The sequence below is a fragment of the Rattus norvegicus genome, chromosome 1, assembly GCF_036323735.1.
Source record: "Rattus norvegicus strain BN/NHsdMcwi chromosome 1, GRCr8, whole genome shotgun sequence".
In the NCBI taxonomy this organism is placed as follows: Eukaryota; Metazoa; Chordata; class Mammalia; order Rodentia; family Muridae; genus Rattus; species Rattus norvegicus.
Window position 1 is genome coordinate 267,849,255 of NC_086019.1, and position 21,907 is coordinate 267,871,161.

Consider the following 21,907-nt stretch of genomic DNA (forward strand, 5'->3'; position numbering starts at 1 on the left):
CACACACACATACACACACACACGCTACATTCTACACATATACTACACACTCACACATACACACACACCACACACCACACACTATACTCTACACACCATATCACACACACACACACCCCACACTCTCATACACCACATACCACCACACACATACCACACACACACACACCACACCACACATACACACACATACCACACTACATATACAACATATAACACAGTCTCACATACCACACACACCACACACATACACGATTAAAAAAAATAACCTGAAGAAAGAAATAGAAAAGGACACTAGAAGATAGACTCTCCTGCTCATGGATTTGAAGAATCAATGTTATAAAAAAAATGGCTCTCTTGTCTAATGGCTTTCTTGTCTAAAGCAATCTCCCAAGTCAACACAAGTCCCTCAAAATTCCAATGACATTCTTTTTTTTTTTTTTTTTTGGTTCTTTTTTTTGGAGTTGGGGACCGAACCCAGGGCCTTGCGCTTCCTAGGTAAGCGCTCTACCACTGAGCTAAATCCCCAGCCCCTCCAATGACATTCTTAACAGAACACAAAATCAATCCTAAAATTCAAGTAGAAACACAAAGGCATTTCCAAGCAGAGAACAATGCTCAAAGTACTACAGCTGATGATCTCAAACTATACTCCCAAGCCATAATAACAAAAACAGCAAAGTACTGGCATAGAGACAAACATGTAACTCAATGGTGTAGAAAGCAGGAATAAAGGACTCTCACGGATATCAACATGTGGTGCTCATACATACCCACATGCAGGTAAACACCCATACATTAAAAATTAAACATATGATAATATTGGTTTTTTAAAGGATTGTATCTTTCCTCAGAATGGCCATCATCAAGGAAACAGATAAATTCTAGGAGGAAGTGAGGGGGGAGCTCTTGTACAGTGCTGGTAGGAGTATGAACTAGTATAGCCACTATGGAAATTAGAGTGGAGGTTGCTCAAAAATCTGAAGATAGAAATACATATCATCCAGCTATACCACTCCTACCAAGTACACAATGGGCTCTTAATCTACATACCACAGAGATAACATACATGCACATTTGTGTTTATTGCTACATGATTTATAATAACTACTTACAAGGGCTAAGAGATAGAACAAGTGTAGCTGTCCACCACCTGAAGGATAAAGGAAGCATGGTACCTACCTACAATCAGTCATGGAGAAATATTTCCTGTAATTGAAGATGATTGTGTTAGGTTAAATAAACCAGACTCAGAATGACAAATTCTGGGTATTTCTCTCTCATATTTAGGCACTAAATTTGTGTGTGGGAGACTGTGAATTCTTACAGAGGAGTGTGTGGAGGAGGAGGATATATTATATGCATGAATATATATCATGAGTTGACACTGATAAAGCAGAATTCAGATTCAGATGTAATATTTCAATGCAAATTTCAGCGCAATGATAGATTCTGATCTGAGGAGTTTGGCTTCGAAGGCAGAAACGTGCTAACAAAGCAAAACCAGAGACACAGCTGGGATTGGTCATTTCAGAGTTATGTCCCTGTATAGTTAAAGCAAAGGGAAATTCCTTATTGTAGTTATTTGCATTGACTAGACTCTCCTGTTTTATTGAAAAGATAATTGGCCCATTTCATTCTTTACTTGGATTACGTGATATGTAACACACATAATTCCATTCCATTTGGTTCTAACAGTGAAGGTTTATAACTACTGTTCAATGAATTTTGTGGGAGGGTGCAGTCCTGGAATAGCCTCCTGTTCTAGGCCCTCACAGATCATAACCAAACCATTACTTCAGAGTTATGCTCCTGTAAGCATGTTGTTCGTTCAAATCAATGACAGTGTGAGGCTTCATTCAAACAATAGAGTAGGACAGGGCCCACCTCCACAGTACATGATCTAGGACAGGGTCACCTCACAGTACATGATCTAGGACAGGGTCACCTCACAGTACATGATCTAGGACAGGGTCACCTCACAGTGAGTGATCTAGAACAGGGTCACCTTACAGTGCATGATCTAGGACAAGGTCACTTCACAGTGCATGATCTAGGACAGGGTCACCTCACAATGTGTGACCTAGAACAGGGTCACTTCACAGTGAGTGATCTAGGACAGGGTCACCTCACAGTGAGTGTTCTAGGACAGGGTCACCTCACAGTGCATGATTTAGGACAGGCTCACCTCACAGTTTGTGATCTGGCAGCTCTGGAGAGGCTTAAGCTCATCCCTCAGCTTTCCCTCGTTTATAGGACTATGGGAGATCTAGAGTTACTGTGTTGTATTTATCTTTATTATATTCTCTTCCGTCAAATCTACACAAGCACTTCAGTGGCAGCAGTCTAGATTTAAAGAGAAAGGAGCAGTTATGTTGCAGCTAAATAATTACTATGTAACCATTGTGCTCTTGAGATAAATCAGACACCTATACCAATGTAGCAGAATAGAGAATCCAGAAGAATTTGTGAGTCTGCAGCCTGCTAGTTTTTAACAAGGGAGCCAAAAGCATCTCCTGGAAAATGAAAATTCTCTTTAACAAAGTGTCCTGAATTGTTTCGGGGAGATAACATGTCCACACAGTGAAGAATGCCATTCAAAGCCTCCCTTCCAGCATATGTGACAATGAGCACAGAACAGATACTGACTCCACATTACAAGCTGAAACTATAAAAATTCTAGTAGAAAACATATGGGAAGTGCTTCATGACCTTTGTCCAGACAAATATTTCTTATATTTGACCCCAGAATTACAGGCAAAAAAGGGTGGCAAAAATCCCAAAAAGTGTAAGTGGGCTTGCATCTTTACTCATTAGCTGGGGGAGGTATTTCTCTTTGTGCCTCAGTTTCTCTATGCATAAAAGGACACTAACAATAAGTCCTGCCTAGTGTGTTAGCTGTCAAGGTGAAGTGAGATCACTTGTACTTGAACCAGAGTGACTAGAGGTGGCTGTTTCTATTTTTGTTTTTGACAAGTCTGTTTAGATTCTTCTCTGTTCATAGTTACAGGTTTTATGACTGTTCTTAAGGAATGGTTGTGTACAGGATTTTGTGTTGTCTAGATGGGCAAATTGCATTTTATCAATTAGATCAGAGGATATTGTGTGATGTATTCTTTCATGTGGTGACTTAATTGCATTCAAGAGATTATATGGTGGCTGGATGCACGGGGCCCACCACGGAATTGGGATGTGAATGCATGGCATGGTGGAAACCAGCCAAGAGAGCTGTGAGCGAGGGCGGGATGGCCTGACAGGGTGCTGTGCTGGAATGGCTCGTGGACAATGGGTCAGAAAGTACTTGGGGGCAGCATGGAGCTGCGAGATTAATTAGTGCAGTTCCAATGTCCTGCTGGAGCCGGAACTAGCGAGACCGTGACCGCCAGGGTACGTGAGGGAACTGTTCGCGCCTTTTTAAATTTTTACTGCAGCAAAGGTCTCTTGCAGCCTGGGCTGGACTTGTCTCATTTAATGGGTAGTCAAAGAGGACTTTGAACTCTGACCTCTTGCCTTCACCTTCCTCTCAGTGCTGAGATCAGAACGCTTTACAATGCCCTGTGTAAGCTGTCAAGGGGTAGAACCCAGGGTTTCGAAGTGGTATGCAATTACTCTAGCAAATCCTGTCCTTACCCAGCCCAGGGCTGTTCCTTGTTAATCTGGAGGATGGATGACCTTTCTTAACAGGAGGGCCCTTTGACCTTTACCCCAGTTCTTGAGTTATTTTGGTGTATGAACTTGACATAGAATTGGGTGTCTGGCCCTCACCATGCTTGCTCTGCGAAGGCTTATCTGCCTCGTGTGAACTGACCGGCTGCTTTCAGGTACATAGACCTGAAGGTAAATCGGGGTCCAGTCTGTCTTGCAGCTGTGCAACCTTTTGAGGATCTGGGGGAACAAAACTGGCATGCTGTGAAGTGCAGTGCTGGGTGGGATCTGGGGGACCCTGAACCCCGACTGTTCAAATTAGAGGGAGGGACCGTCGCAGTTGCTCTAAGCACTGTACCTCAGATTGATTCACTGCACGGCAGTGGGAACAGGTTGATGGGGCTGGAGACCGTGCTGGGGTTATAGAGAGGCCCATTGAACAGTCTTCAAGGCTCTTGTGCCTGAGTGTTTCTAGCCTGCCAAGGGAGGGAGGCATTGGAGAGAAAATTCTTTTACCGGGTGTTTGCCTTTACTTCCCATGCTTCTAGGGCATCTCTACCTATTGTACATGAGAGACACTACCCCCATAATAGGGTTTACTGTCTTTTTTTTTTTTTTTGAGGGGAGGTTCATGTTGGAAACAGAAACCAAGGTCTCATATATACCGAGAAAGCACACTTATCTCTGAGTTACAACTGGACTGCTTTTGGGTTTTAATCCCTTTTTATTCTACTTTGAGACAGAAGCTCACTAAGTCACTCGTGTGCAGCCCAGTGCAGACTGCGTGCAGACCGAGACCTGCCCACTGCTCTGTGGTAAAACTGAAGCAGAGAAACAGAGCCCACTTGGCTCCTAAGGATTCTCACAGGCACCACAAGGAGAAGCTAAGGTTCTTCTGCATCTTCCGTTCAAGCATGTTTTCATCTTCCCAGGCTTGTGGGAAGATCTGCCTGCCATCCCGAGCTTGTCGTGTGTAAATACACACGCAGGTTGAAGGACAGATCTAAGGGGAGATTAAAGGATAGATAGAGTTCCCATAGCCCCAGCTCTCCTCACTCACTGTTTGCTTGAACTACGGTCCAAACGATAAGGCTGGAGCATAAAAAGGTCCTGGTGGGTCCCAGGAGAACAAGCACCTGGCTCCTGTGACCACACCAGTCACCTTAGGATCTGCATCTCCATCAGCTGAAAAAGCAGAGGTGAGGCAAACAAGTCCTGCACCCCCCCAACCTCACCCCCAAGACTTTGCTCCAACCCAGGCTGAGTATGTCTGATATCATTGACTTTGTTGTAGATGCTGACCCTCTGGACAGTCTCTCTTTTCCTACTGGGAGCAGCTCAGGGTAAGCAACACCACAGTGCCCCACGGTTGTCGATGTGTGCTCCGACCCTCTCTAGGGCTGGAGAAAGCTCTGGCCCAGACAAAGCTTGCAGGTGCCCAGACTTTCCCACGGTTCTGGGAAAGGTGATGCAACAGCCTGGGAGGATAGACTGGGCGACTGAGGGGGATGGGTCCTATGCCTGCAGGAGCTTGGAGCCTGAATTTTTAAGGAAAAATTCTAGAATGTCTAGAAGTGACAGGTGGACTTTTGCTGCATTAACATGGACCTCTGGGGTTGGGGCTGCTCTGCAAATATGCTGGAAGAGTTTGGGAAGGGATTTGGGGTGTTTTAGGTTTTTTTCTCTTTTATTGAGAATAGACTTTCCCCATGCAATATGTTCTGATTGCAGTTTTCTCTTTCTCCCACTCCTCCCAACTCATCCCCATCTCCCCTTCCATCCTAATCCACCCCTTTTCTGTCTCTTGTTAGAAAACAAATCGGGTTCTAAATGATGATAATACAATAAAAATAAATCAAAAAGCAAACAAATCTGAATATGACCAAAGTTCCAAACAAGAAAAAGAACCAACTAAAAGGTGCAAAACCACATGTAGATGCAGAGACAAACATGTTCACACACACAGGGATCCCATAAAACCCCCAAACTGGAAGCCATAACATATATGCAAGGACCTGTACTGTTAAAAACAAATTCATCGTCAGACAAAGACACTCTGAAGATGCTCTTGAGTTCGTTTTATGGTGAACTCCTACTGCTGGGCACGGCGCCTACCCTAGGAGTGGTTTCCTCAGTGAGACTTTCTTGGAAGAAACTAGATTTTCATTTGCAAGTGTCTATGAGTTTGAAATAGCTTCTGGGTTAGCATGCCTTGCACGGCCATCATCGGAGAAGCTTCCCCCTTCAGAGATTGGAACAACCAGCCAGACAATCTGTAGAGAGTGAGAGACCTTGGAACACTTGGGTTCCCATCAAGCCCCCCAGTCAGGAACTTGGGAGCTCAGCCACAATAGCTTCTTCTTGAGCCTATCCACATTCTCTCTCCCCAGGAAAAGAGGTTTGCTATGATAACCTTGGATGCTTTTCTGACGCTGAGCCCTGGGCAGGGACAGCTATCAGGCCCCTCAAACTTCTCCCATGGAGCCCTGAGAAGATCAACACTCGCTTCCTGCTGTACACCAATGAGAACCCAACTGCTTTTCAGGTAAGACTTCTCTTCATGAACTCTGGGGACACCCCTTATCTTTGTACCTGTTTCCCACGCCCTGCCCCACCTTATGGGTGAGTGACTGGTTCACAGCTGTGTAGTTCCTGCTAACTCTTTAGCCCTCATCTGGACATGGGCTTTCTGTCCAACGATTCCACAGGAATGATAACTTGTAAGCCCCCATCCCAGACCCAGTGGAGGTAGGGCATCAGGAGTGGAAAGGTCAGGGTGGCCTCCTGAGGTGACTTTGTGCTCAGCCTTGAAAGGCCAATACAGTGGGAAAGGCGAGGATGGAGATGGGAACAGATAGGCTCAGGGGACAAGTAGGCAAAAACCTAAACCCTTCCTGCTTGTCACAGACTCTCCAGCTTTCTGACCCATTGACCATTGGGGCCTCCAATTTTCAAGTTGCCAGGAAGACTCGGTTTATCATCCATGGCTTCATAGACAAAGGAGAGGAAAACTGGGTGGTTGACATGTGCAAGGTAAGGAACACCTCTCATCCAATCACTCAGCCCCACTCACGCCTCTGATCTACACAGCCCTGTCCTACTGACCTGTCACACCTCACACAGCCACACTACGTAAGCTTGAAAGCAAAAGATCTGGCAGCTCAAATGCTTCTCTTCACCAAACCCCAATTCCTCTCTAGTTTCTAATCCGAATTTGCAGCCCGAAGCAGGAATTTGCTATGGGAACTCTCCCCTCCCCCATGGCTGTGCGTCCTGTTTAGCTGTGGTTAAGGCGCACTCTCAAATTTTGGCAGGAGTGTTTGTATTTCTGCAACTGAGGGATTGTGGAGTTTCATTTATCCAAATCTTCTCCACATTCCTATGAGTCAGAGGCATGTGTCTGTGACCACTTATTGAAGATACAAAGGACTAAGGTTGACATGGTGACTTTGAAGAGGCCCAGTAGGGAGCAGGACACCAGTAATGAGACAGCCATGGGAGGACACAAACCTATACACATGTGCACATGGGAAACTGACATAGAGACATGCATGGCTGTACATGCTTAGTCTACACACATGTAAAAGATGGTATCCTCCTTTCTTATTATATATACAGATTCTATTTGTCTCAGAAATCATGCAGCCACCTGCCTTCTACACATGTAGAAATAACAGTGATAATTTTGACAATAAAAATTACAATTTGTCCCTTGGCGCCTGTCACCCCCTTGACCTGTCTTTTATAAACATCTCGTTAATCTAGCTACAGTCCCAAACTTTCCAAGGTCTGGAGATTTCCCAGGCTTGCTTTGAGAATGGAAATCTCGAGGAACAGGACCTCAGAAACTCAGACATCTGACTGTTAGCACTATTGTCAAAATGTTAGATGGGAATCTAAGATATCGGTGCCAACTGGTCATATGTGTGGCCTGGATGAGCACAAGGATGCGCTCCCTAATTCCCTGATCTCTCCCACATTAGTGTCCTATCCATGAAGTGTTTACACCATCTTGACTAGAAAATGACCCTTCTCTGCCTCAAAGCTCAAGAAATACCCAGCAGCCTGGCATGTCACCTAAAGGACCTCTCGGGCAGAATCATGAGGTCACATAGACACCAGCCACCAGATGCTACAGTGAGGCCATTTCCTGTCACAACTGGATTCCTTTAAGGCTGCAACCCATCCACCTTGTCAGATTCAGTTAAAACAATCAGAGGGGCCAGCTTTTCCTCCATCTTTAGGGTGTAGATGTTCTCTGCTGCTAGATTTACTTTTTTGGACTTCAGGATCCCCTGGAGAGAGAGTCCAGCCCATCTCAGCACCCCAGCTACAAGACACAAGGGACCCTTCTGACCCCTGGCTGAAAGGTGTCCCCCATGCCCTACGGCAATACTGTATCTCTCCAACCCTAGAACATGTTCCAAGTGGAGGAGGTGAACTGCATCTGTGTGGACTGGAAGAAAGGTTCTCAGACTACCTACACACAGGCTGCCAACAATGTGCGAGTAGTGGGTGCCCAGGTAGCTCAGATGATCGACATCCTTGTGGTAAGTGGGCCGGCACGGAGGTTGGGGGATGGAGCACAGAGGTGAATTTAGGAGTAATGAAAGAACCACCTCAGTGGCACACAGGTAAAGGGAGAAGGTGTCAGCTAACACCCAGTGCTGGGATTTTATTATCCCCTCCTATTTATAGTTGAGGAAACTGAGGCACAGGGAGGTTAACTAGCTTGCCAAAAGATAGAGCGGATGAATAGAAGAGTTGTCTTGGGGCCCAGAGCATCTGGCCTCCACAACATAGTGTCATTTGTGTGATGCAGAGCCTGGTATTGCAAAGAAAGCCACACAGAGCCAGGGGCAGGATGTGCAATTGACAAGTGTGGGTGCCTGCAACTCCAGGTCTCTGCGATCTGGGTCCTTGAGACTCTGGGTCCCTGTGATCTGGGTCCCCTGTGATCTGGGTTCCTAAGACTCTGGGTCCCCAAGACTCTGGGTCCCTATGATCTGAGTCCCACTCTTGCTGGGAAATTCTTCCTTCCATGATCATTTCAGTTCCTTCTTCCAAACTTGGTCTTTGATCTTAGCCAATACTGTAAGACTCTCCTTCTCTGTGTTAATTCAGGAATCCTTTGTGGCCATTTTCTGTACCAGGTCAAAGTCCCACTATTTCCCATCTTTGAGGTCATAAGTCTACAAAGAATGAACTACTTCTGCACCCCTACAGAAATCAGAACCTTTTGGGTTTGTGCAGGAAGCAGAGTAGACCCATTAATGAGAGGCCTGTTGAAGGATATCACAGAAGAGTGCATGTGGCTGCCTTGGTTGTCCTGTGTTTCTAGAGCACAGGGGCAATAACTTGTGAGGAGGTAAAGGAAGTCAATGGGATCCTAGGCCTTCAAGGAGCTGCAGGCAAGGAAGACTTGCAGTGACCACAGAGCTATCAGTGATCTGTTAGAGGGTTCTGGAGGTGGGGGAAGGGCATGCAGGCTTTATGTGGGAACATGAGGATAGTTAGTCCACCTTGTATGTGGGCGTGGGGTAATGTTTGGGAAGTCTCTGCAGGAAAATGTTACTGAAGAGGGTCTTCAGATAGTTGGTGAGCAAGTAGTAAAGAAGATGGGTTACCATGGTATAAACCAGGTCCAGGGAACACATTGAAGGAAAGGGGCACTGTTTCAGACCACAGGATTTTAGCTTGAGAAGATTCTAGTAAGGGACATGTTGAGTCGGGAAAGCTCTGAGGTTCTTGTCAGAAGCTAGAGTTCAATTCTGAGGTCCCAGAGAGCAGGGAAAGTTCACTGCAGGAGAACCCAGAGTATAAACATGTCCAGCACATGTGATCTCTCCTTTCTAGAAAAACTACAGCTACTCGCCTTCCAAAGTCCACCTCATTGGCCACAGCCTAGGAGCCCACGTGGCCGGGGAAGCAGGAAGTCGGACTCCAGGTCTAGGCAGAATTACAGGTAAGGCCCCAGGTCCCATTCCAGCAACCCCAGAGTGGTCACAAGTTCGCAGCCCAGCTGAGAGCCATCCCAAACCCCTCACCTGTGGTAGGGATGGGTATAACCTAGACGAGGATCTTAAGAAGCTTCTAAGAAACACATAGGCCATCACTGTTGGCAAGAAAGATGGTGGCTATGTCTCTGTGATACTTCTGCTGTGATCATAGTCAGTCCTCCCCAGAGGCAATCCTTCCTTGATATGGTGTCTGTAGCCACTTTGAACAGGCAGGAAAACAAGCGTGCAGCAGATAGCTAGTACAGACATGAGCAAGTAGACTGAACAGGGGCTGCTCTACCCATTCCTTGCCTTCCTTTTGAAGTCAGAGGAAATTGCTTTCCACCTTTCTACTGGTAAAGGCTTCTACCCAACATATTTACCAAAAACACCCTTTAATCAGCACCGTCAAAGCAGCCTTCAAACACAGCAAGGCCTTCACATTATAACAAGAACAACAGAACATATCTACATGAGAATATTAGCGCCATGATTTAAGACAGTATAGGTTAAGTTCCTGATTGCCCTAAACCCTGTGCAAAGCTCCTTGTGTTCCTCAACTAATCCTTAGAACTGAAGAAACCCAGTCAGGGAAGCAATACTTACCTGAGAGCACATAGATTATGTATGATTCCATGCCATTCTTTGTGCTACACATTGTATATTGAATTATTTAATTAACAACTATATAAAATTAATGAATTCATTGTTTTTAATTCATGAAATAGGGAAACTGAGACACAAAAAACTTTGATGGTTTTTGCAAAGTTATACACAATTTGTTCCAAAACTTGCTTAGCAGAGATTTAGAACCCGGCAACCCAGACAGGCCCAAGACACTGCTTTCTTTTTAATTCACTAAAATAAAAGAGAAAAAATGAAAATGTTAAATATGAAAGATACATGCAAGAAACTGATGTAGAAAGAAATCCTAGCTCAAACATAATCTGAATTCTTTTGCTCATGTGCCCTCCTCTCCTGCCACAAAGCGCCTTATAAATGAATAGCACTGAAACTCTGTGTCCCCATGTTTGAAACCCAGGCAACGGCACTGTACTACTACAAGTAATTGCATAACCTAGCCTGACCCTCATGAATCTACAGTTTGACATGTTTGCCATCCCGTCTAGGACTGGATCCTGTAGAAGCAAACTTCGAGGGCACTCCTGAAGAGGTCCGGCTTGACCCCTCGGATGCTGACTTTGTTGATGTGATTCACACAGATGCAGCTCCCTTGATCCCGTTCTTGGGTGAGCCTTATGGTGCTCTGGCCTATAGATGTGGGCAAGAGTGATAGTGCTTTAACCCTAAGAGCTCTGTGCTTCTAAAACCCTGTCTCATTGTTGGTACAAATATTTTAGGCTTCGGAACAAACCAAATGTCAGGGCACCTTGACTTCTTCCCCAACGGAGGACAGAGCATGCCCGGGTGCAAGAAGAATGCTCTGTCCCAGATTGTAGACATCGATGGCATCTGGTCAGGTAAAGCCATGGGGGCCACTCTGGAGGATGTTGCTTCTTTGGGATACTCAGTGCTTGCCATAACTAACCCGTGTGTTTGTGTGTGTGTGTGTGTGTGTGTGTGTGTGTGTGTGTGTGTGTGTAGGGGTGTGTGGGAGGGTGTGAGTAGGGGTGTAGAGGTGAGTGTGGGTAGGGGTGCATGTGTATATAGGTAGGTATGGGGTGTGGGTGTTTGTGTGTGTAGGGGTATGTGTAGGGGAGTGTGTGAGTAGGGGTGTATGTAGAGGTGTGTGCGAGTGGGGGTGCATATGTATATAGGTGGGTATAGTGTGTGTGTGTGTGTAGGGGCATGTGGAGGGGTGTGTGTGAGTAGGGTTGTGTGTAGAGGTGAATGTGTGTAGGGGTGCATGTGTGGGTATGTAGGGCAGTGTGTGTAGAGGCGCATTGTGTATAGTTGTGTGTATATGTGTGTATAGGTTGTGTATGGGGTGTGTGTCTGTGTAGGGGTGCATGTGTGTGTAGAGATGTGTGTGTAGAGGTGTGTGTGTATGTGTAGTTTGTGTAGGGATGTGTGTGTGTGTGTGTGTGTAGGGGTGCATGTGGGGGGCAGTGGAAAACTTACTGTGTCATTCCTTAGATACTATGTACCCTTTTTTAATGGCACCAGATCCCACCATCCTAGAGAATGTCATAAGGAACCTTTACTCTGCCAGGACTATCAAAATGCTGCCACATTTAGCTTCTTTTTTAACATGGACTTTGGGCATCAAACTCAGGTCCTCCTACTTTCAAGGCAAGCATTTTACTGACTAGGCCATCTCCTTAGCACTATAGCAAATCTTAGTAATGAAAATGTACTTTCTTTTAAGAATATACAATGTTTCTTTGTGCATATTATTTCTGAAAAAAACTATGTAGTTCTTATGTGTCAGATCTACTGATTCTGTGTTTCGCTCAAGCATTGTTCTGAATGTTCTGGAATACATAAGCAACAAAGAATCAAAAATCTCTGTACCACCCCAGCTGTCAGCTGGTAGTCATCTCACAGAGAACAGGAAGTGGCAAGAGGGATCATACAGGATGTCTCAAGAGAACTTTCCTGCAAATGCCCCTGTGAATCAATATTGCAGTTCAATCCTAGACAGCTAGCTTCTGTTCTGTCCCTAGAATAAGGGTATCTCAGAGGTGTGCATGGTGAAGCCATCTCCATAGTGTAAGTCACTGCTCACTTATGGTGAAAAGGGCAATCACATGAGGGAGGCTAGAATGAGGACTATCCATTTGCCATTGATGAGCACGCCTGGGTTAAAGGGCATCCTTCCTTCCGTTACAGCACCTATGCTATCTATTGAGATCAAGAATCCAACAGCCATTTCGAGCCATGATAATCAACTAGCACCATATTCAAGTTAAAACCCTTCATGGTGTGATAGAGCCTTACAAGTGTCCTTTCTATTCACTCAAAAGGGCTTGGGTGGCCTCTATGCAAATATTAAAGCTATATGTCTGGACTTTGATCGCTCCATCAGCAATGGAGAGTAGTTAAGGCCAGGTCAAGAGGTTTGCTGGGACATTTGTCAGGTGGCTTGGGTGAGGACATGGAACACTGAGGGGGAGAGGGAGGGACACTCAGGTGAAGCCACTGGAAGCTACTTTTACCTTCCTGTACATAAGAGCATCATGGCAATGCTCTAATGCTGACCGTGTCACATCTGGAAGAATAAGGCACATCTGGTTGTATCTCTGGGGATTTCCAACCTTGTACCTGGACACAGAAGCTGGAAGGACAGTATTGAACCAGATGAACTTGTGCCCATTACAGCTCTCCCCTTTGCTAACTGGAATTTGTGAATCATTGTGGATACATTTACAAAAGTGGTATTATGACATCTGCCTCCTAGGAAAAGGGGGGTTTATCAGACAAGGCCAATGAAGTAACCAGAACACTATCTCCAACACCCAAAGCCTTGTTTGCTTATTGTCATTATTGTGAATGAATTATGAACTTAAATTCTGAAGACCTGAACTTAAACTCTGGACCTATTACACTGGAGAAAGAGAGGCGTAGATCCTGCATAGATCCTGTCACAGCCTGCCTCCAGTTGCCTGGACTGACCTCTTGCCCTGTTTCCCCAGGAACCCGGGACTTTGTGGCTTGTAACCACCTGAGAAGCTACAAGTACTACTTGGAGAGCATCCTTAACCCTGATGGGTTCGCTGCATACCCCTGTGCTTCCTACAAGGACTTTGAGTCTGTAAGCTATTATTCTACCATGAGCGAAAGGCATCACACACCGAGGCCCTACTGTATAGAGACCATAGTGCTTTCTCTCTGCATGCCACACCCTGCCCCTCAAAACCCACTCTCAGATGAGCCACCTAGGAGAGGAAAATTCTTGATGATCAGAGAACAGATCCACAGGCTGGCCACTTTCTATTCACTCAAAAGGGCTTGGGTGGCCTCTATGCAAATATTAAAGCTATACGTCTGGACTTTGATCGCTCCATCAGCAATGGAGAGTAGTTAAGGCCAGGTCAAGAGGTTTGTATACAGCAAAGAGACAGACACCATGACATACTGCTGCCTGCCTTTTTGACTCATGAGAGCCAGTAGGGACATCCTTCATTTAGCTCCATACTTGAGACATCATGTTGGCAGCCTAAAGCTGGCCAGGATTAAAATATTTATACCATCGAAATTGGCAAACTCTGGGGGCTGTAGCTGTAGCTCAATTGGTAGAATACTTGCTTGGCATGCACAAAGCCCTGGTTCAATCCCCCCGCACCTTATAAACCAGATATTGAGGCCCAGACCTATGATGTCAGCATTAGGGTGTCAATAGCGGGAGGATAAGAAGTTCAAGGTCATTCTCTACTATATAGTGAGGTCAAATACAACCTGGGCAACATATGATTCTGCCTTTAAGAAAATAAGAAAGAAAAGTGTTGGTAAATGCTACAATCAGTATGGAGAGGTGGCACCACCACCACACACCTGCCTGAGAAACACAACCCAAGATGGAAACTGGGCCCAAGACGGCAGTGCTGTTAAAGGTCTCTGGTAATTCTAACACGCTGCACATCAGAGCTAGGGATTGCGCTGAGATGGAGGGAATTCAGAGGTGATGAGCTCTAATTCCTTTCCCATTGCAATGGGGGAACTGGGCTCTGAGGGAATAGAGCATCATCTTTTCCCAGAGAGCATAAGATGACAAACCTGCTTCATAGCCCCCTGTTCTCTTTACCAGAACAAATGCTTCCCCTGCCCAGATCAAGGCTGCCCACAGATGGGTCACTATGCCGATAAGTTTGCCGGCAAGTCAGGTGACGAGCCACAGAAGTTCTTCTTGAACACAGGAGAAGCCAAGAACTTTGCACGTAAGTTGACTACTTGCCTGTGTCAAGAGAGTGTCATACTTGGTATGTGGAAAGGCTTGTCCCTAACCTAAAGATTTCTGAACATGTTTAGATTACCTTAAAGGAGGATATGCCTTCCCTCAGTGCTCCATACATGACTCCACTGAGACATAGAACACATCCAAGCTTCTTCCATTTGATTTCCATTCTTTGGAACAACGAGAAGTCAGCAGTGTCATTTGTGGGTTTGAGGCAATTTACAGAGCTTTGGGAACAACGAGCTTAAACTTTTACTCTTCTAGAGTTCATTGCCCCCTTTCTTATTAAGGTTCTCTCTCAGTCTCTTTCTTGTTTTTCTGTCTGTCTCTCTGCCTCTCTGTCTCTATCTCTCTGTCTCTGTCTCTCTCTGCCTATGTCTCTCTGTCTCTGTCTCCCTGTCTCTGTATTTCTCTCTCACACATACACACTCCTGTGTACTCCTGCGTTTCTGTGTCTTTGTATCTCTGTCTCTCTCTCAGTCTCTCTGTCTCTTTGTCTCTCTCTCTTCCTCTGTCTCTGTGTGTGTGTGTGTGTCTCTCTCAGTCTATTGTTTCTCTGTCTGTCTCTCTTTTCTCTGCCTCTGTCTCTCATACACACATTCCTATGTATTCCTGTGTCTCTCTGTGTCTGTCTACTGTATACTTGGCACTGGTCCTTCGCCAGGGAGGTATTTCCCATAAGGTATTCCCCTTTCTCTATCATGTACCCCAGGTGCCTGTCTGATGTAGAATGGGGTGCTCACTGAGAAGGGGATGATTCCTCTCCTAATCATCTTGAACTCATTCAAGAGGCCAGGTCTGAATTAGGCATGTTTGCACCGTTTGTGACAACTTAGGTTAGCGAATTCCATGACGTGTCACCTAATAAAAACAGAAACGATGAATTAGAAGACTCCATAAAAATAATGCTGTCTGTAGTTTCTGAAAGTCAGGTGTATTGAGGTATAATTTATGTTTAGGAAGACTCGTCCTTTTTAAGGCATATTTCTGATCTGACAAACCAATAGATGGATAGTCAGATCCCATGGAGATCTGGAGCCTTCCCATCATTATAGATACACACACCTATAATTTTTTTTTTGGTCTGATTAATCAACCCTCAGTGATGTAGCAATATTTGGAATGCTTGCCTATATTTTTAAAGGAATAGTTCAAAACCGTGTATTTATCCCCCTCACCCCCAACACTTATTTATGTGCCACAGATATGGGCCACTAGGTATGGGGATGGAAGAATGACCAAGATACTGCTTTGGAATTTATGAGTCCTTGGCAGCATTTGTCTGGTGGCTGTTGCATTGATTTGGTGGACTGCTGCGTTGGTTGGATGGACTAATGCATTGGTCTGGTGGGCTGCAGAATTGGTCTTGTGGGCTGTTACATTGGTTGGGGGGGGCTGCTGCATTAGTCTCGTGGACTACTGCATTGCTCAGGTGGGTTGTTGCTGAACTAGAGAGAACATGGAAAACTTGACCCTGAGAAGGGAGACAGCAGGGGCAACAACTCAGGGAATGCGAAAGATGAGTGTGACTTAGACAGAGGTATATGTGTTTCTATACGTGTGTACATAACTGAGTGAATTTGTGTGTTTACATGTGTGTACACTGGATGCACATGTGCACACCTGTGTGTATATGTATATGTATATGTTCCTATGTGCAATGCCTATGTGCGCATGGGTATTTGTACATGCAAACAGGCCCTGGGACAGCACCCTAGTATAAGTTTGATGACAACTAGATGAGCACCAGGGGTCTTAGGGATGTAGAGATGGGACAGACCCAGACTGGAGGTCTGACCCTGAGCTACCCTCCCATGGGTGGCCTGGACCCCTGGCTCCTCTTCTTGTCATAATACACAGCACCATCACTCTGGAGCAGAGCTTTCTCCAGCAAAGGGCTTGCTCAGCCCTGTTGGATCCAGAGGCCATTGAGTCCAGTTGGCAATTTAAAACCCACCACATGGCTATTGAACACAAGGGAGTAAACACTTTATTTATCATGAACTTAACTGTAGGCAGTCATTACTTCTTACTGGGTTGTACTGGTCCAAAGGAGCCACCATCAGGTGCTTATCTAAGGTGTAGATTGGGAAGATATTTCATACTCTGGGCCTCCGTGTAAGGGGTGGGGATGATAATTCTGTTTAGGACCCCTATTTCTTTATCAGTAAGGTGACTTCTCCCTTGCTTTGTCTAGGCTGGAGGTACCGTGTTTCCTTGATACTGTCTGGAAGAATGGTCACAGGGCAAGTCAAAGTGGCTCTGTTTGGAAGTAAGGGCAATACACACCAGTATGATATCTTCAGGTAATCCCCGTGGAGTGGACATAGCACTCAAGCATTTACATCTTTAGACATCAGGGGGCTTGAAACTTCTTTATACACATACACAAAAAAAATTTATACTTCTAATAAATTTTCATTTAAACCTAACAGTCCCTTTCTCTCAATAGGTTATATTTTAAATATCTATTATTGTTCCAGATTCCTTCTATACTGATTAGCCTAACAAGATACGTTAAGTTAAGAAGATAAATGACTATATAGACAATGCTTCCAGAAAAAAGACTAAAGTAATTTGAGAGAGGTTTATCATTTTTTCTATGAAGAAAGAGAAATTAATGAGAGTGGGAAAAGCAACACTGAATAATAGGTTGGAGTTGCCGCCAGCTCATTGCCGATTTTCCATTCCTCCATCTTTGATTAGAGGGTGAATTTGAAGGAGACTCATTATTTTAATAAGGGGTGGAGGGCATGGTCCTTCGTGAACTTTACAATATGCCTCAGTGGACAGGAGTGTTTCTCTTTCTTTATTTCAAGGGGAATTATCAAGCCTGGTGCTACACATTCCAGTGAGTTTGATGCCAAGCTCGACGTGGGAACAATTGAGAAAGTCAAGTTTCTCTGGAACAATCAAGTGATAAACCCAAGCTTCCCCAAAGTGGGCGCAGCCAAAATCACTGTGCAAAAGGGAGAGGAGCGGACGGAGTACGTATCTTCCTTTGCTGAGTCCTCTCATGATGTTTGCAGAGGGTGTCTGTAGGGGAATCCCCTCCCCACAGGACAGACAAGGGGAGAAGAAATCATTTGAAATGGGACACACAAAGTGCAGAGGGGGCAACACTTGCAAATCCCATGCCCATCCGCAGCTCCCTGGTTCCTGCCTGATCAGGCACAGGGCTTTCAGTAAAACAGAGGGCAGCTGGAATGGGGAGAGATGACCTGGAGAGGCAGAATCAAGCTTCATCCATCATCCATTCCTGGTGGCTTGGTGGGAAGTGTCAGCTACTGGTGGTCTTTGGGATTGGTGGTTAAATGGAGTCAGCAAACCCAACCCCTTGGAAACTCAGATGCAGATGAGAAGAGGGTTGGCAGAGAGGCTTGTGGTTGATGCAGGGGTCGTTACCTTGGATGGATGGACTTCTGAAATCACCCCTGATTTCACAAGGTGAGAAAACAGGCTGGTGAGGTGATCAGCAGGACCAAGCTTCCTCTCAGTACCACAGAAGACCCAGGCTGGCCAGTGGAGAACCTTCCCTCAGCCTCCATTGTAAGATACTGCCTGTAGAGTCAGTTCCTAAGGTCTGTTAAGAAGTGTCCCTAGGCCTGGATCCTGCAACTGTGTGCCTAAAATCACATTAGAATATCACTGGGCTCCTAGAGGTTTTTGAAGAGAGATGCACACTTTCTGGAAATCAAACAGGTCTAGTGGAGGCTACCCCTGAGGCCCTATGGACAGTATATGTCTGATAACTTCTCCTGTGACTGAGCACAGTGACTTTGTCTAATCACTGTGGGGAGAATATCTAAAATGTTTTATACATTGTCGAGTGATGACGGCACGCAACTTTAATCCCAGCACTCAGGAGGCAGAAGCAGGCAGAACTCTGAGTTTAAGGCCATCATGGTGTGTTGAGCGAGTTCCAAGATAGCCAAGGCTACACAGAAAAACCTTGTCTTGGGGAAAAAGCATGCATTTATTTGTGTACACATGAGCATATGCCATGGTGCCCAAAAACTCAGAGAAGAACTTGCTGGAGTGAGTTTTTTAGTTTGTGAGTTCTGAGGAATCAACCTCAGGCCTGGCCACAAGTGTCATTACATGCTGGGCCATCTTACTGACCTACAACACTCTCTCTCTCTCTCTCTCTCTCTCTCTCTCTCTCTCTCTCTCTCTCTCTCTCTCTCGGGATTCTGGTCCCAAGTGGTTAAAATTGAAGAAAGTCAAAAGCCACTTCAAATGTCACAAACTAGCTTGAGGAATAGAACAAACTCAAGGAGTTAATTAGTTAGATATTCTACTGTTGTGAGGACTGCCAGGAACACTTGCTATTCAATAACACTAATAGTAATCATAAAATTAAGAACAGTTAATATTGTGACACAACCTCCTCTTGGCACACTCTCCCATGTAACCTGATCTCAATGGAATTCCAACCTGCTGACTAGAATTTCTTCCAGGGACATGAGGCCCAAAGAGAAATACAGCTTGTCCTGCATGTATTACCCCCTCCCATTCAGTACCCATTGCCATGAGACTTTGTCAAGGATAGTATCAAGCACCTGTCCTGGGGAATTAGCAGGAAAAGCAAAGGTAGAGCCTGCATCAAGGACATTACTTCAGGCACACATGGCAGATCACATGACCCAGGAGGACAGCAGAGACCACAGAGTGACTGAGAAACTGGGGCAGGAGGGAAGAGAAAGGACAGCAGGTGCTCATAAGGGCAGGCAAGTGGCAGCCAGGTGAGCTGGCAGTGGAGACTAAATGCAGGGCTACCAGGTTAAAAGTTCTAGCAAAGCCACTCAGAAGAGAAAGCTGGAGGGGCCGACAAAGACAAGTAGTTCTGTTTGGTTGTTTACAAGAGCATGGAGAATGGGCTATTCAAGGTGCAGAGTACCCTGCCAAGGGCTACACTGATGGAAAAACAGTTGGGACAGAAAGTCAGAGCTCACAGAGCCTCAGAGGAAACCTTCCTTGGTCCTTCCACAACCACAGAGATAGCCACTTGTGTCTGCTTTAGTTTCATGTTCAAAAACATTTTCTGTTTGCTGTGAGCTCTCACATAATTACCATGGAAGTCTCAATAACACCAGAAGGAGCCCTCTCATACAAGTGAAGACATCAGAAAACAGCAAGCAGGAATAGCTGGAAGGGGGTGGGGGGACCAAGGAGAAAGCCATACTCTTTGGCCCTGGAAGACAGGCAGGGATGGAGAATAAGATGGGTAATACTACAATAGAAGATGCTGATCATGGCATAAGGTAGACTTGCAGTTGCATTTTGCACTTTTACCTTAGGTGAGCTTTCTGTGCTTCAGTTTCCTCTCCTGCAAGGCAGGGCTAATCATAAGACCTCCTCACCCATAGGTGGTACTTTACACGGAGAACCTTTTGGTGCATTTGCCTGCAACTGAGAGCTCAGTCTATCGTAGCTGATGGAATGGCATTCCACTGAGACTTAAGAGTGACTAAGGTCTCTAAGCCTACTGTGGCCACCAGTATCTGTTAAAAATGGAAAAAGAGGGAGTGTTCCCTTAGGAAGCCTCGGTCTGTGTCTGACAGGACCAGTGGCTGATCACCTCAGAGCAATAGCAGGCCCAGCCCTAGGCTGGGTGGGCTTCTTCCTAGAAGCTCAGTGGTTGCAGCCATAGCCTTAGTGTGTCTCTCCCAGGCTTCTGAACTTCAGATCCCTGTCAACTGTTGCTCAACCCCCAGAGAGCAGAAGCTTTCCTAAGGGTAACAGAGCACACCAGTGCCAAACCCTTGTATCTCGTTACAGGTACAACTTCTGTAGTGAAGAGACCGTGAGAGAAGACACTCTGCTCACTCTCTTGCCTTGTGAAACCTCAGACACAGTGTGACCTCTTAGTGACACCAATAAAATCATCAGCTGCACTTAGCCAAATGCCGTCTATCTCAGATGCCCGCGGCCGTGCACAGGGATGTTTAACAACTGGATATTTAAAACACAGATGAGCATTTCCCTACATGTGGGCCTCTCACCATAGCATCTAACAAAATAGCACCTTCCCCTGCCCCCTGGTCACTTCCACACACACTGTTTTCTCTTCCTCGGGGAGGGGGTAGACTCACAGAAATAAAGGGTGAGGGGCCAGGGAACTCTGTAAATTCTTGTCCTCACTGTATCTTCTTACAGGGGAAACTGAGGCACACATCAGGCAGGTTCTATACTCACCCATGAATTCATGCCCCCACCAGGGGTGACTCAGGGGCCAAGCTCAACTCCACTCACTCCTTCCTGGCCCAGCTACTAACTTGGTGGGGTCATGGAATCTGTGATGCTGATTTCCTGATATTTTAGGGGTGAGAAGTGGGTTTTGGTTTTGGTTTTGGTCGGGGGGGGGGGAACTTATGGTAGCCTTGGTTGAGAATTCCAGAGACTCATTTAAGCTCATTTGCATAGCCCCTCTTGACTGCAAGTAAGGCTGCTTAGGGTCCTACCTCCCTTTCTCCCTGTCTGCCTGTCTGTCTGCCTGCAGGCTCTGAAGGATGTTTCAGAATAGATTATAGGAAACTCATGATGCAGGCCTCCTGCTAGAATTACTGGGGGGCTCTCAGTCAGTGATCCCTGACACAGGCCACATTCACACAGACTCGGGTATAGATGCTTTCGAGGTAACCCAGCATCGAGCATGCTGTGTCTAAAACAGCCAGACACATCCGTGACTTTCCACAAAGTCAGAATCTGTTGAAGGACAATAAACTCCCAAGCCATGTCAGCTGCAGGTCACTGAGTGCCCCTGGCTCTGCCTGACACAGCACTGCCCTGGCCACGGACAACCACAGTCCTTTCATTATGGTCTTAATTACTAATATAAACTCCTTCACACGTTACATCAGATGAGCAGACGAGATCTGGCGCTTTGCTAACCACAGCACAGAGCTGTTCCCAGTGCAGAGTTGTCAAAACGCAGGGCCAGGTGGCAGGCCATTCCAAGTACACTGCGAAGTGGGCTGGGTGTCAGGAGCATGGGGATCCTACACTCAAGCTGGAGCCTCGGAACAGGCATGGTAGTCCCTCCTTGTGGTAATCTTCCTGATGGTGGTGGCTCATGACAAAAGACCAGATAGATGATGAGCCAATCTTCCTACCACATCTGTGTTGGAGTGCCCCTTGCATAGTCCCAGGTCTGGATGACTGATAAGCCCATATGTCTGGTGATATAGTTACAGGTATCACCCTTCAGACAGTTTGTGGCTTGCAGGGTAAAGGCAGACAGAGACTGTTCACTTGTATAAACAAGGGGTAGACTCCATCTTCCCTGGTAGTTGTACTCAAATGCAATGACTCAGGCAGACTGTTATATTAAGATAGAGTAATCCAAACTTAAGGCTGTGATTCTATACAATATACTGAGCCCCCTTGCAGACCTAGTCTCTTCTCA

At 45.8% G+C, this 21,907-nt stretch overlaps 1 protein-coding gene across 2 annotated transcripts; it reads left to right on the plus strand.

The window, feature by feature from the left end:
• Nucleotides 1–4,772: 4,772 nt before the first annotated feature.
• Pnliprp1 (pancreatic lipase-related protein 1) lies at nucleotides 4,773–20,400 on the plus strand. Of its 2 annotated transcripts, NM_032081.1 has the most exon segments (13): nucleotides 4,773–4,844; nucleotides 4,940–4,988; nucleotides 6,036–6,190; nucleotides 6,553–6,678; nucleotides 8,061–8,195; nucleotides 9,502–9,610; nucleotides 10,775–10,894; nucleotides 11,006–11,125; nucleotides 13,241–13,359; nucleotides 14,353–14,482; nucleotides 16,697–16,805; nucleotides 17,319–17,486; nucleotides 20,281–20,400. In NM_032081.1, coding segments are annotated over 12 exon segments (1,422 nt in total). In that variant the 5' UTR covers nucleotides 4,773–4,844; the 3' UTR covers nucleotides 20,363–20,400.
• Nucleotides 20,401–21,907: the final 1,507 nt, after the last annotated feature.

Coding starts and splice junctions, on each gene's coding strand:
- Pnliprp1 (XM_063275761.1), top strand. CDS start 4,940: ATGCTGACCCTCTGGACAGTCTCTCTTTTCCTACTGGGAGCAGCTCAG. Junction 4,989..6,035: donor CCTACTGGGAGCAGCTCAGG/GTAAGCAACACC, acceptor CTCTCTCCCCAG/GAAAAGAGGTTTGCTATGAT. Junction 6,679..8,060: donor GGGTGGTTGACATGTGCAAG/GTAAGGAACACC, acceptor CTCCAACCCTAG/AACATGTTCCAAGTGGAGGA.